Raw genomic sequence first — 14,655 nt, forward strand, 5'->3', positions numbered from 1 at the left:
CTTCCTTCAGCCAAATATTTCTTGACCTCTGTTTCCAGAAAGTTTCTTCTTTTGCTATTATGTCATGATATTTCATAAGAATCTCATCTTCAACATCTCCCAAGACCTTTGTATAGCCATTATTTTGAATCTCATCCTGTATATCTTTCAGATCTAAGAGAATGGTGGCTTTAGAACCAAAGATGTTCCTAAAGGACTCCTTGTTCCATCTTTTAGCATTATCTTTCACAAACTTCAACCTTTTGACCACCTTATACATAGCAATTCCTTCAATTCTAACATGCCACCATTCCTTGATTTTGCTTTCCATATTTGGGTGTTTTGTCCACATTCTCTCAAATCTATAAGGGAAGTGTCTTCTTCCCTTCTTGGAATCAGCCGTAAAGCATATAGGATAATGATCCAATCCTGCCCTTATATGAGTTGATAATGAACAAAAGTAAGAATTAAACCAATCCAGTGAAATTAGAGCTCTATCAAGCCTTACCTGAATCAAGTCTTCACCACTCCTATTAGTCCAGGTATATTTAACTCCTTGCAAATCCAAGTCATGGAGAGCATTATTATTGATGAATTCCATTAAATCCAATCTGCTGTCCAAATTGGTTTGGCTCCCTCCCTTTTTCTCATTTTCCTTCAAAGGGGTATTAAAGTCCCCCATAATAATCCACCCATCTTCAGCAAACTTACTTCTAAACAAGGATAAGCTTCTCCAAAAATCACTTCTGTCAGTCTTGGTGTTTGGGGCATACACTTTAGTTAAGACCCATGAAGTTCCATCTTTCAAATGCTTAAATCTAATACAAGCCAGATTGTTGTCTTGAATCAACACTTCACCTTTTACATTATTTTTATTCTAGAAAGTAACAATACCTCCCGATGCTCCTTCTGAACTACCTCCACTAACTCCTCCATTACTAAACATTTTCAAACATTCAACCTTATCCTTAGGCATTTTAGTTTTTTGAATCAAAAAAATAATTTACTAAACATTTTCAAACATACAATACAATTTGTTGTAACAATGATTGATGAACCAATTAATCAAGCAATTTGATTTGTGATTTTGAACAATATATGCCTTTAAATCATAACATAATATGTCATAGTAATCAGATCTGAAAATATATTTAAAAAACTTATGCAACCCACAAGTTAATTTTAAAATAATAAATTAGGGTTTTTGTGAATTTAACCTCTAAATTTATGTAATTCTATTGAAAATATCAATTATGAGTTCAAATTTGAATTTTAAAATGCATACACAATTAATCAAAATTAAGCATGAAAGATGTAGGGTTCACCAAAATGTAAGTAAATCCACTAAATAACCCAATTAACCTAATTACATGGAAAGAGGGTTGAACCCAATAGATCTAGGCTCAATCCCAATGGGGAAAGGTTTGAAATTCTGATTAGATTCAATTGGTTAAGGTTGATTATCCTCTTTCTTAGTTGAAATTGTAATGTAATTATGAAATTAGGACAAAACCATGAATAATTGAAGTAAATTGATGAAAACAGTAAGCTCCAGATATCCTACGAAGCCACCAACTTAGATTTGGCCAAAAGATGTTTAGAACCTGTTCTAAGAATTTTGGTCTGATTTTATGGGACTAGGTAGCATAGATCCACCCTAGTCCTTCAAATTTTCCGCCATCAAAAGCTAAACCTATTCATTGTTGTCGTTACTATTGGATTTCCTGAGTATAGCTCCTACACCTATTTCTTGCACACAGAAAGAGAGGGAAGATGTTGGGGATATGGGTTTGCCTTAGGTCAAACCTTGGTTTTTAAATTAACCATGAAATTGAATTGATAAATGTAATGAAATACTATAATGAAATACTTTCCTTTTGAGGGAAAGACTAAAAATGCTTGAAACAACAATGTATAACTTGATGAAGTTTTGTTTGACTTCCACAAAGGTTTTGGGGTTTTATGTAGGATTTCTTCATAAAACATTGATCATGGATGCCATCTTCCATACTTGAATTTGACTTCACTTCTACTCCAATGCTTGATGAATGATTGATTGCTTGCTCACTTGAATTTTGCCAAAAGTGTAATTGAGTTCTTGATTTCAGTTAGGTTTGAAATGAGGGGTAGACCTCTTTTTATACTTGTTCGCTTGAAAATCAAATTGAATTTTTGGAAGAGGCAGATATGGTATCCAAATTCCCTCTTATTTGTGATGATCATTGTGAGGCTCCAATTTAGGGCTTGATTAAGAGGCCTAGAGTGTGGGCCACCCTGGTCTCGATTTAGGACTAGTTCATACCATGCCCTGGTCCTAAAAATCAGGACTCCAGAATGGGAGGAAATAGGGAAGATAGTGAAAATGTAGTGTAGATAGGCGGTGTGAGCATAATTAACATTGCAATCAGGCCTCAAAAGCTGAAATGTGAAAGTGAGGCTTAGGCAAGGACAAAATTGTAGGTGAGTATAATTTAGGATGCTACATATACACATACTCCCCGTTTCTCCCTCCCTATCTTTATCTCTACCTCTCTATCTTTCCTTCTCTCTATATCTCTCTTTCTCTAGAGTATTAACTTTTCTATCTATCACTTGTCTATCATTTTCTTTCTCCCTTTCTCATCACCTTTATCTCTATCATTATATATCTCTCTCTCCCCTGTATCTATATATCATTATCTTCACCTCTCTCTCTCTCTCTCTCTCTCTCTCTCACTCACACACACACACACACACACACACACACACACACACTCTTACCCTCCTCTCGACTTCTCCCCATCTCTTCCTCTATCATTCCCTCCTAATCCCCCTATCTATCTCTTTATCTCTACCTCTCTCTCCATGTATATTAATATCTCTCTCTCTTTCTCTTCCAATATATGTCTAGATCTCTCCCTCTACCTCCCTTATTTCTCTCACCCTCTCTCCATCTCTATTTGTGTAATGCCCCGCCAGGAAACCCCGAAGGGATAAGCCAAAATTACAAGAATAGAGTGCAAAATTTTTATTTTTATTTTTTGTTACAACACATAAGATGCAACAAGATAACAAAGATTCAGATTACATAGCGGAAGACTTCAACTAACACCTAAAGAGTTTCCCAACGAGATTACTTCAATTTCACAATTCACTTAACTCACACAATTAAACCAATAAACTGAATATCTTAATAACGAGATAATTCATAATCAGGATAATTTCTTTCAGAAGATGGAAAGATAAATCACAAGCGAAGATTCATCATTAAGATCCATTCATAATCTTCATTCAAGCTTTTCATTTAAAATTACAAACCATACATATAACATTCTAATACACTAGGATTTCATCATAACATAAGAGATCTTTCAAGCATATTTAGTTTTCTAACCACAACGGAATAGATTCCATTACTCTAAGATACATTCATTCATATTCCGACTTATTGCATTTTAAAAGACGATTACATACAAGCATCAACGATAAATCTCATCTAAACCACTTACGCTTTCGATCAACATGGCATTCAAGGAAGAACTGAATATAAGCATTTATAGTTAATTCCCATTTATCCACTTAACCATTTTAACATAAGCTAAACATACATGATAAAGCTGAATAAAGGAAACATAAGAGAATACATCACATAACACCATAATGATCTCGGAGTTCACCCCTAAAGGGCTACATCTCCGGGTCTGCTCAACTGCAAGACCCCTTAGATAAATAATAAAGTTAAGAATACAAGAGGTTACACCAATTACAATCCAACCATCAAGGCGATACATAAACAATATACAAACGACCACATCGGTCCATTAATACATAAACGATCCCTGAAAAGAACAGGATCCAACTGAACATAATCAAAGCTAAAACAAGAGTCTAGGAGAGCATCCATAAAACTGAGCCATCACCACCCAAGGTCTAACATGAAACCGACACTCACAAGGGCAGAGACAAAAGGATGACTCACAAAGGTACTCAAAACCGGACAAAACAACAACACACTAGCGAACGTAGGGACAAATGTCATCACACAACCTGGTATGGATACCATGGCAAGTCCTCATAGGTTCCGGCCCCATACACTGGGTCACCCTGGCAACCTAATCCGAACTTCCGGCCCATCCAAGTCTCATGTGGACCCACACATCCTCTCGTGATGACAAGGAAGATGGTTTGCCATTTCAGGCCTTCTCACAGCATGCCGAATCTATGATAGCATTCGTCCCATGTGTGAGGCACATTATCTTATTTAGAGATTATTTTCTAATCTACTTAGGTTATCACTTATTAGACTCACTTTCGATGGGTTACCCAGCAGCCACTTTGGGCGCGGCCCCCAATCGAAAGCCACTTTCCCATACGACACTAGACTATACTCAGACGAACTCAAAACCAAGGAATACACATGGTCGGATGAACGGAGTTCAAGAAGAGAGACACAATCATCAGGTCAAACACGACTCAAAAGATGAACACTTACTGACGATACTCTAACTAGAGACCTGACAAACTAAGGTCAACCACGAATCATCGTTTGACTCACTCAAAGAGGATATGACCTACTATGACAACACCACAATACAACAGTCAACTCAGAATCGAGGACTGAAACAGGTACCCCAAGTCGATCCATACGACAGGGTCCTATCAAACAAAGCACTCTTGCCATTTCATAATTAAAAGCGAATACAACAATTAAACTCGCAAGGCAATAAACAGGAAAGGACAATATTTCCTCAAATTGATTTAATCATTAAAAGACGATCAAATTTTCTACAAGATCTAAAACAACTTACAGTTATCTACCTCATCAAGGATAAGTTGTTCTTGGTTTTCTAACTCCTGAAGGTTCAAAGCATCGAACAGGCAAATTAAGCCATAATGAGTTTTTAAACCAATTTATATTAATAAAATTCAGACAACCATTAATCAACTATAATAGGATACATTTAATCTCCAACAAAATGTCATTAACATACCGGTCTAAAATCAATCTCTACAGATTCACATTTTTCAAACCTAGATGCATAATACGAATCATGGAAATGTAATTATAAAAAGAGAGTCTAAAAGGAGATGATCATTTCCAAAAGCACATCGTTTCAATTCTTAATGATCCATGGTTAAATAACCGTTTCTAATATCTCCAAATGACTTATAACATTAAAATCTTCAACAATATATTTATATGGAAAATAAGTACGTTTAAACTCAAAAGGATTTTTCCAATATCACAATATTTGATCTACCCCACATATACACAATTTGATATTAAACCTTACATCAGAATCTACATTACATAGTATTAAAAATGTTATATATATATTTTTTTTGAGTTAAAAAAAAATACATAAAAAAAACATCTTTCATTTAAAAAATGATACTTATAACATATGCATTTTTTTTTTTTAAATTACTAAAAAAAAATACATTAAGAAAAAAAAAACGATTTTTAAAAGAACTACGTTTTAAACAAAGTAAACGCATTTTAAAAAAAATGGAGGCACGCTGGGAAGGGCCGTGCCCTAACCCGAGCGCCGCCCACACCATACCGCAGGGAAGCCCCTGCGGGCGGCGCCACTGCGATGCCCGCAGGTCCGCGGCGCCCTGCGGCCACCGCCGTGTGTCGCGGCAAAGACTTACACACCAGCGAGGGGGCGGGAAAAACAGGGGGGAGCGAGCGGGGGAGAGGGGAGGCGGAGCGGGTGGAGCTCCGCTCCCCGCTTCCAATCCCCAAAACTTCGGTTTCAATTTTTTTTAAATTAAACCTCGCCCAGTTCGGTGATGGCGCGTTTAACCCAGCGCTAAGCAAAAATAAAACACAGTTCGGTGCAAACAAACAAGAACGCCCATCACAAATTCATCATGAATATAAATTTCAATATAAAAAGTTCGGTTAAAACGAACTGGGTTTTGGCATTCCATTTCTTTGGTGAAATACATTCTTCCCAAAAACAAAAAGAATTTCAAACACCCAACCAGCTGTGAGGAATAATACACCTCCAATAATTCTATTGTTTTTTATTAACAAAACCAGGTATGGCAAAAGAATTCATATAAGCACAATGATACAGCCATAAAATCTGTTTGAAGAACACAACTAAAGCATGGATTTAAACCCACAAATCCAATTTAAAACTGAAAGCAAATCAAAGATTGGATTTTGGCAACAAGCAATCATTTTCACAACAAGAAGGAAGATCAATTTGGATAAACCCTACCTTCATACGCAATCCTGGCATGGCTGAAGGAGAGCCCACCTGCCAGATCCAGCATCATTCCTTCCCAAAAACCTCCAAAATTTTTTTCCCAACCAAAATCTTCTCCAAATTTGTCCATCCTTCCAAATTTTCCCAAATTTGGGTTATATGGAAGAGTTGACCCAAAAATTCCATTTTTGGAATAAAATCTTTATTTTCAAATAATTCTCAAAAATTAATTCTTTCTAACTATCAACAAATTAACTTGCTTTATCAATTCAAAATTCGATTTGTCATCTAATCAAATTTAATCTTTCAATTTTCAAAATCCAACAGAATACTATCCATCTATTGCGATAACATACAAAGCTTTCCTTTTCAACAACATATATATAATACATTTGATAATCAAAATCAGTCATTTAATCGAATTTACTTCCAATTAAAAACAGGCAATTCATTAACAACGAAAATCGCATAACGAATACTCAATCAATTTAATCCATTAATCTTCAATGCACAACGCATATTAAATCAAGATAATTTACTAAGGACTAATTAATCAATTTAACCAAACACACCAAGCACGCAAAACGAGAAGGCCAACCAAACAGACGACTCGCAAACCCAAACAAGAAGGGGATACCGACGACAACTGGCGATGCTCACTTGAGCACGACTAAGGTCGACTAGGGTCTTACGACCACCTATCCAACTCTAAGGATAAAAGAGGCACACTCAAACCTGCAAACTCAGGTGAAGACGAACCTCACACTCATGCGGCATTGTACCTGAAATCTCCTGCAACCAAGAATCATACATGCATACCTATATAATAACTTAATGAAAGTGTTAGCTCAATATTGATACCACGAAATAGGTACACTAACAACTTGCATACAACTAGTGTGAAAACCACATCAATAGCTATGCGTTAAATCAAACATCTGACTATAATCATTATATTAAGATAACTAATCAAGATTAAACCAATGTTAGAGATCGATTACGGTAGGGGTACTACAATTTGTCTATATTTAGTTCTCTCTATTGTAAATCTCTTTGTAACTCTTCCTCTCTCTATATATCCATATCTCTATCTCACCATCTATATATCTCTACATCTCCATCTTCCTTAAAGATCTCTTTATCTCTTCCTCTCCACCTCTCCCTCTATCACCTATATTTCTATATTTATCTCTCCCTCTACATCTCTATCTCTCAATTATAATTTTTACCTCTTCCTCTCTTACTCTATCTACATCTCTACTTCTATCTTCCTCTCTCCTCTTATATCTCTATACAACCCTCCCTCTTTCCATTCATCTCTCTCTGTCTCTCTCTCCCCCTCCGTCTCCTCCCTCTTTTGTGGTGCAGGAGCACCTAGGCTACCATCAAGCCTCTATGAGGCAAATTTTGAATCTTTTGTGTTTTGAGGTATGAAAGTTGTAAACAAGGTCTTTTAAGACCAAATGTGATGTAATAAGGTCATTAAGACCATTGAATATTAGATTAAGTCCTAGTAGGGTCATGTTGTTGATACTGCTCAAAATTGTCATTTTGTGGCAAATATATCTTAATAGGGTCATATATGGTATTTTATGATGTATGAAGGTATTTTAGTACTATTGGGACCTATTCATATTGGTTGTGAGTCATAAAAGTCTTGGTTTAAGTCTAGGTAACATTTTTGGAAAAATTGTCAATATTGCCAAAATGTTGTTAAGACAATTTTTGCATTGTAAGAGCAATTAGGAGTTGGTTGGTTGAAACAAAACCAAAAGGTGGTTATTTCAGTTGGGATTCCTTGGAGGCATTCAAATAGTCCATTCCCACATTTATTTGGGGGTTGGATGGGTGTGTGTGTAAACAACTATAAAAAATCAATCAAAGTTTCATTGTTCCCTGCACTTTTTCTGAGTTTTCCATACATAACAGTCTGATCTTGGATACATTTCACTATCAAATTCGATTCATTTGTATTGAGGGATCATTGGACATTGTCTAGGAATGAATTTACTCTAGTTTCCCTTTTGTGGCATCTGATTTCATTGTGTTTTGAGAGAGATACAAGGATTTTGGTTAAATCAGTCCAAACCTTACCTAGGGTAAACTGAGACTGCTTAAAATGATTTTGTTTTGCTTCCATGTCAAATAAATCACTCCAAATGGGTGAAAATACTTTTTTATATATGTTATTTCTGTCTTATATGTCTTACAGGGTACCATGATGCATTTGGCACGTGTAATCATGAAGGAAAAGGACTGAAATTCATTGTCTCAGTTTGAGAGAATAATGTGTGCATGAGTTTGGATGGTGTAAAGGCAACGAAGGTGTTTGGAAGGTTTGCAAATGAGGTGAGGGATGTGTGAAGGACCCCTTGACAAGATCCAAGTGTGTTATGAACAAGGAAGGCAATTAATCCATGGGAGTTTATGACTGTCTTAAACCTTTGAGTTGGCTATCACAGTTTGACAGTATCACTACATTTACATATTTAGAAGTGGATTTGGTGTTGGTTTGAGTGTCAAGCGTGTGGTAAGGTGGATCCCCATCATCATAATTTGTATTTGAAGGTTGGTAATAAAATAATAGTCCATTCCAAGAGTATATGTGGTTGGAGTAGTCTTTCTATGTTGAAATAGAGTTTGGAGTACTAATTGGGTATGGTGTTGAGTGAGTGACTAGTAGGGAGACTTATGGTGATTTGAGTATTGGAGGGTTTGGATTTGGGTTCATACAAGTTGATGAGGGATATTTGTGCATGTTCCAATGAGTGGATGAGGACTAAGAAGCATGAAGGTGTTTTGATGTATTATAACCTTGTGAGTACTCATAACCTTGTGAGAGGTCCTGTGAGGTTTTAGAGGGCTATCACCTTATTGTATAGGTGAGTTGGGAGAAAGATCTTCCCTATTGGTTGAGTTCTTTGGATGCTCTGCATCATTTTGAAATCTCTATATCTATCTCTCCCTAACATTTCTCTCTATCTATCTCTCTATCACTATATCTCTCCCTCTATATATTTCAGTTCCTATCTCTATTTTTATCTTTCTATCTCTTGCTCTCTCTCCCACCATTTAATTTTCTCTCCCCACTCTCTTTATCTCTCCATTTCTCTGTCCTATCCATCTTCTTTTCCTCATTCTCAATCTCTATCTATATCTCTATCATCTTCTCTATCTTTATCTATTTACCTCTCTCTCTCTCACTCTCTCTTCCCCCTTTATTATCCATCTTTATAGCCTTATCTCAATCTCTCTATTGCTCTCACCTCATTGCAAACAAAACATTAGCCTATTTGTTAAATTTGTAATGTCAGTCGTACTATTTCATGCTTCTGATATATATATATATTTGATTACATATACTAATATGTTAACGTTAACTAATGATAAATAAAACCAAAGTTAACTTATCGCGTTTGACCAACGGTTACACCGTTCATGGTATCGGGTGGTAAAGTGATTCCCAAACAAGTCGCACTCCTTCCGATCGGGTAAGTAAACAGTGACTAGTTTATATATACTGTGGTGAGAGGTACATAGGGAAGAGATGTGTCTTCCCACTTGGGAAGACATATCTCTTCACTACGTAACCCCTCATCCACTTATATAGCATGCTTACATTGAGGAGGATGCACACACCGAAATTGATAAGTGTGGTGCATCTTTAAAACACACTATAGCAGATAAAATACAACTTTCATATCATATCTCCATCTCTTCTATTTTGATCACAAAATTTTGAAAGAACTTAACATGGTATCAGAGCTAGGTCCAGGCTAGAAGCCCCAAGCACACGAGAGGTGTGGCTTAAGGGGGGGTGTTGGTGTTAGAAATAAGCCACATCCGGACTGCCGATGGACTGGTCCAAGAGGGGCCAATAGCTCAGTGGTAGAGCACTCCAGCAGCGTTGGAAGGTCCTAGGTTTGAGTCCTAGTTGGTCCATGTCTCAACACTATTGGTAATGAAACTTGACTATATTCTCAATTCAAAGGTTCTGTTGATCCTTGTAAGTTGATGCATAGTTGATTTTAAGCTATCACTTCTCCATTGAGACCTTTGTTGCACAAACAACATCATGCCCTATTAATTGACTTCATTTACTACATAAATTTGTGCAAAAAATTGATCAAATTTTTCCCTAATCAACCTTCCACAACTATTCGACATACCCATTGTGCACTAACATGCAATTGCTAGTTTACTAGCTAATGTTAGAGTTTGATTCTATAGAGTATGATGATTTATGTTGGAATGAGTTTTTATAATATAACCATTCTATGAGTTAACATTGAACTTGAATATGAATATATTAGTTTAATTTGTGAGAGCATTGAAAGTACATATCACCCAAGACATTTAGATCACATAACTAATCTTTTGGAAACTAATGATGCTCATGTTGTTGAGCTTAAAGTTACTTATGATAATGCATAAATGGATAAACAAGTGAACTGCTAGAATTTAAATGATCTTTATGTTCAAACTTCAAATATTATAGCCTAACCCAAGTACTAAATGACATCCAAAGTGTAAACCATTATTTTTCTATGATGTCATGCGACTAATCCCACCAAACCTTAAGTTCAAACCATATGTTTTGAGATTTAAAAAAGATGCATCTCACTCAGAAAACCAATCATTCGAGTACTGTGCTTAACTACTCAATATTGCAAATAAAGCAAGTTCCAAGCATTAAAAAATCACAAATTGCTCTCTAACTTAAGCATCTTCTTTTCCTTCAAGCTTTCAATGGTTTGTTTGATAACCTCTTCAATGGAAGTGAACTCCAGACCCAATTTCTCTACCTTTTCTTTAGATACTTTATAAGTCGGAACAAATGGTTTATCATCTACACACCTATCAACAGACAGGAAAAGGAAATTAGACAATCTACACAACAGGAACATATCTTGAATTTAAAGGGAAATAACAAGCAAAGATAATTAGACATGATTCATGCATTTTTCTTTACCAAAACCAAACTAACCACATTCATCAATGTTGATGCTTTTAATTAAAAAATAATAATTATCATTAACTTCTTTGTAACTTTAAGGTATCAAAATGACAAGGACTACACTTATGTTTAAAAGAAAACCCAATGACATACGAGTTTCAGTAATTAAGAAAACTTTAACAATGTAGAAGGCATTGATTATGCAAATTCACTATGGTGGGCTAAGTTAAAAGGCCTTTATGGTGATTTGATTATCAAAGCAGGAGACCTTCACTAGTAAGGAGAACTAAAAGTGTTTGGCTTTTATCCCATCCAACAGCTAGAATTCTTCAACTCTCTTACATACATGAAGTAGCCATTATTCTTTATTTAGCTAACATTAGCATATATGATATAATAGTATAATATGTAAGTAAAAAATGCTTATATTTCTAAAATTACATTGAAATAAAAAATTAATACACAAAATGAAAACATAACATTGTGCTTTACAAAAGTTAGCTATTAGGGAGGCTGTAGTGGATTAACCTAGTAAGAAAAGGTTAGTTAACAATTAGGTAATGCCTAAATTTATATATTAACACATTTCATTTTCTGATTGAATGAAAAATAGCATAAGAAGCCTTTCTATCTCCATTTTTTGGGTTTAGCTCCAATTTTCAGTTCCTTTCTTTCATGGTATCACAATTGTAGGTGTGTGAGGGTTTAGCAAAGATAAGGAGAGGCATATGTGATGAACTATGCAGTCAAATTTTCAAGGAAGACTACCAACTAATATTTCCATCCCTAAAACTCTAATAAAACAAAAAATAGCACAAATACCAAGGTGTATTCATGGGTTTGGAAGCAGAATTTTGTGTTTTTTAAGTACTGTATTTCTGGAATGGTTCTTGAAGATGATTTTTCTTTGGAAGTGAACAAAATTGTATAACAATAGATCATAGTAGCAAAATATTCTTAGGAATAATTCAGAAAACTCAGAAATGGTTAGGAAAAATAGGGTTAGGATTAGAGTTATGAAAAAATGGGGAAAATTGCTCCAAAATGAGAAGAAAAAAAGACCCATAAATGGGCTTGGACTCTCATGGATGGGCCTTGATTCCTTGACAATGTTGTGTAACTCATCAAAAATAAGTGTTTAGGCTTTGATCTTGAGAAGGAATTTTGTAAGAAGGTCCCTTAATGGTTAGGCTACTCAGGTTACCTTTGAAATATTGGGAGGAGGTGTTGGAGGGCATAGGTAACTCACTTGGGCATCTTGTTACTCTCAATATAGTGACCAAATCAAGAAATTGTCTATTGTTAGTAAGATTCTATGTTAATGTGGATGTTGATTAGGTGCTTCCTTATTTGATCACTTTATCTTCTAAGTTGGGAGAATTGATGGAAAAGTTTGTTTATAAAGACTCTCTAGTGGTGTGCCTAAAATGCAACAAAGTGAGACATATTGCTACAAGTCACATGATTAATCAAAGGAAGCAAAATTTATGGAGGATAAAATTTCAGTCAGTGCTTTCTCGTCCTCAGATAGTTGTTAGGGTGCCCTTGGTGTGAAGTGGCAAGGAGGTTTTCCCTTCTTTGTGTAGGGCTCGTTTAGAATAAATCTGTAACTCACTTTCTGAGGGCAAGCTTCATCACAAGGTTAGTTGTCTGGAGGAGGCATGTAAGGAGATAGATATTGTTGGTCCTAGCTTTGGTAGGATGTTGGGGTCTAAGGAGAGGCTTGCTTGATGCCCCTTATATCCTTCTGATCCAAGTTTGGCTTTAAATAATGGGAGTTATGTCAAGAAGGAGATTTGCATCAACAAGGTGGTGGGTAGGGATGGTGTTAGCACCTAGAGCTCCCTAAAGAACTTTGACTTCATGATGCCTTGGGTTGGTCGATCTTTTGTTGTTGTTGGGGGTTTTCCCTATGTCTACTGGTTTGTTCCATCTTATGAAGTTCTATTAGTTTTCTTTTATGTTCCAACTCTATTAGTGTCTAATGTTTGTTGCTGTTTGGTCTATTCTTGTTGGGCTTCATTGTTGTGTTTGTTCTGATCTTTATAGAAGGGTTGGTGCCCTTTCAAAAGCCTTTCTTTACCCTTAATTAGAAAGAGACCTAGGAATGCAATTTCTTGACCAAATAGTCACATGTTTTAAAAGACTAAATCATAATTTTTTGGTCAAAAGCCTAAAAAATTGGTTTAATCGATTAATTGCAAAAAAAATACAATATTTTCACCAAAAAAATTATCATCATGGCTGAGCAGAAATCAATTGGAATAAGAAAAAACAAATAAAATATTACTGCAACTATAGTACACATTATATGCACAGAAACTTCTGAAATTAGATTTAAAAAAAAAAGTATTTTGCCATTTTCAAACTTTTGGGGTCATTGCCAAGAATTTTGAGTTAATTTTGGAAATATTCTGGCTAAATGAAACATCAATAAATCTCTTGATAAATTTGTGAGCTCAATTTTCACATAAACAGATTTGGTATTTTTTGAAATACGTGTTTGACCGAAAAGAGTTTGGTATTTTGTATCTTCATTTGCCATGGTGTTTGGTGGTTATTTTGGCTATGTTGATTACGAATTTGATTAATCTTATAGTGTGGAATTCCCAAAGGTTTATGTTTGCTGCTATATCTGATAAATTAAATACATTAAGTAATAATAAAGATGACAATGCACATCAGATTAGGAGAAAAACATATCTTTATTCACACATGAAATTATTACAAAAGAAGACAGAAGATGATCAACCAGGGATCGGAGTTGATTCGACTAGATTATACTACATTCCTTGACGATACATAATATATTTAAAAGACCTGACGGTTGCCAAGAAGAACACAACCCTCAACCAACCAATGCTTATAACTACCTAATGCCAACAAACCCTTAATACAAATAGTTAATACATAGTCAAATAACCAATATTATTGAACAATAGACATTGTACACTGACTACATCATCCCCCACAAAAGAAAAAATTGTCTTCCAAATGACAAGTAAACATCAAATAATATTTAGGACTAATGACAATATTGTAGACGAAGACTTGAAAGTGTATTGTAATGTCCCCAATTTTTAAAGTGAATTAATTAAATTGATTTTTATTAAGTTATCAAAACTAAATAAAATATTCAAATGATGTTTAATTAAATAATAATAAAATGATAAAAATATTTTTATAAGGTTATTTATTAAATAAAGTTCTCTAGTTGGCCTAATCTTCTAGATGTTTCTTGGACAATTTTATAAGGAGGTCCTGGAGTTGTGGCAAACGCATGCTTGAATTTGATAAACTTTGGAGACAAAAACCTTTAGGATTTTGATAGAAGAGCTAGACAGAAACCTAGTTCTTCCGAAGGGGTGGATTTGTGATAGAGTCTACATTTGAGCCAAATTTGTGAAGTCTCCTTTGCAGACAAATTTGCAATAATAAAGAACTGTGTGGAAGTTTATTCTTTGGAAATAAAGGATACATTGCAAGTAGCTTGTTTTAGAGGTTAATTATTTTTTGATG

At 35.1% G+C, this 14,655-nt stretch overlaps 1 protein-coding gene across 2 annotated transcripts in view; it reads right to left on the reverse strand.

Annotated features, from left to right (window-relative positions):
* Positions 1-10,756: 10,756 nt before the first annotated feature.
* The window catches only part of LOC131060727 (phenylacetaldehyde reductase), a 207,445-nt gene continuing 203,546 nt past the window's right edge, over positions 10,757-14,655 (reverse strand). For both annotated transcript variants that reach the window (XM_057994077.2, XM_057994076.2), the window contains exon 6: positions 10,757-11,036. In XM_057994077.2, the coding sequence (XP_057850060.1) occupies positions 10,880-11,036 (157 nt within the window). In that variant the 3' untranslated portion in view covers positions 10,757-10,879. The remainder of the gene's footprint in view (positions 11,037-14,655) is intronic.

The sequence above is a fragment of the Cryptomeria japonica genome, chromosome 10 (assembly GCF_030272615.1).
Source record: "Cryptomeria japonica chromosome 10, Sugi_1.0, whole genome shotgun sequence".
Classification (NCBI taxonomy): Eukaryota; Viridiplantae; Streptophyta; class Pinopsida; order Cupressales; family Cupressaceae; genus Cryptomeria; species Cryptomeria japonica.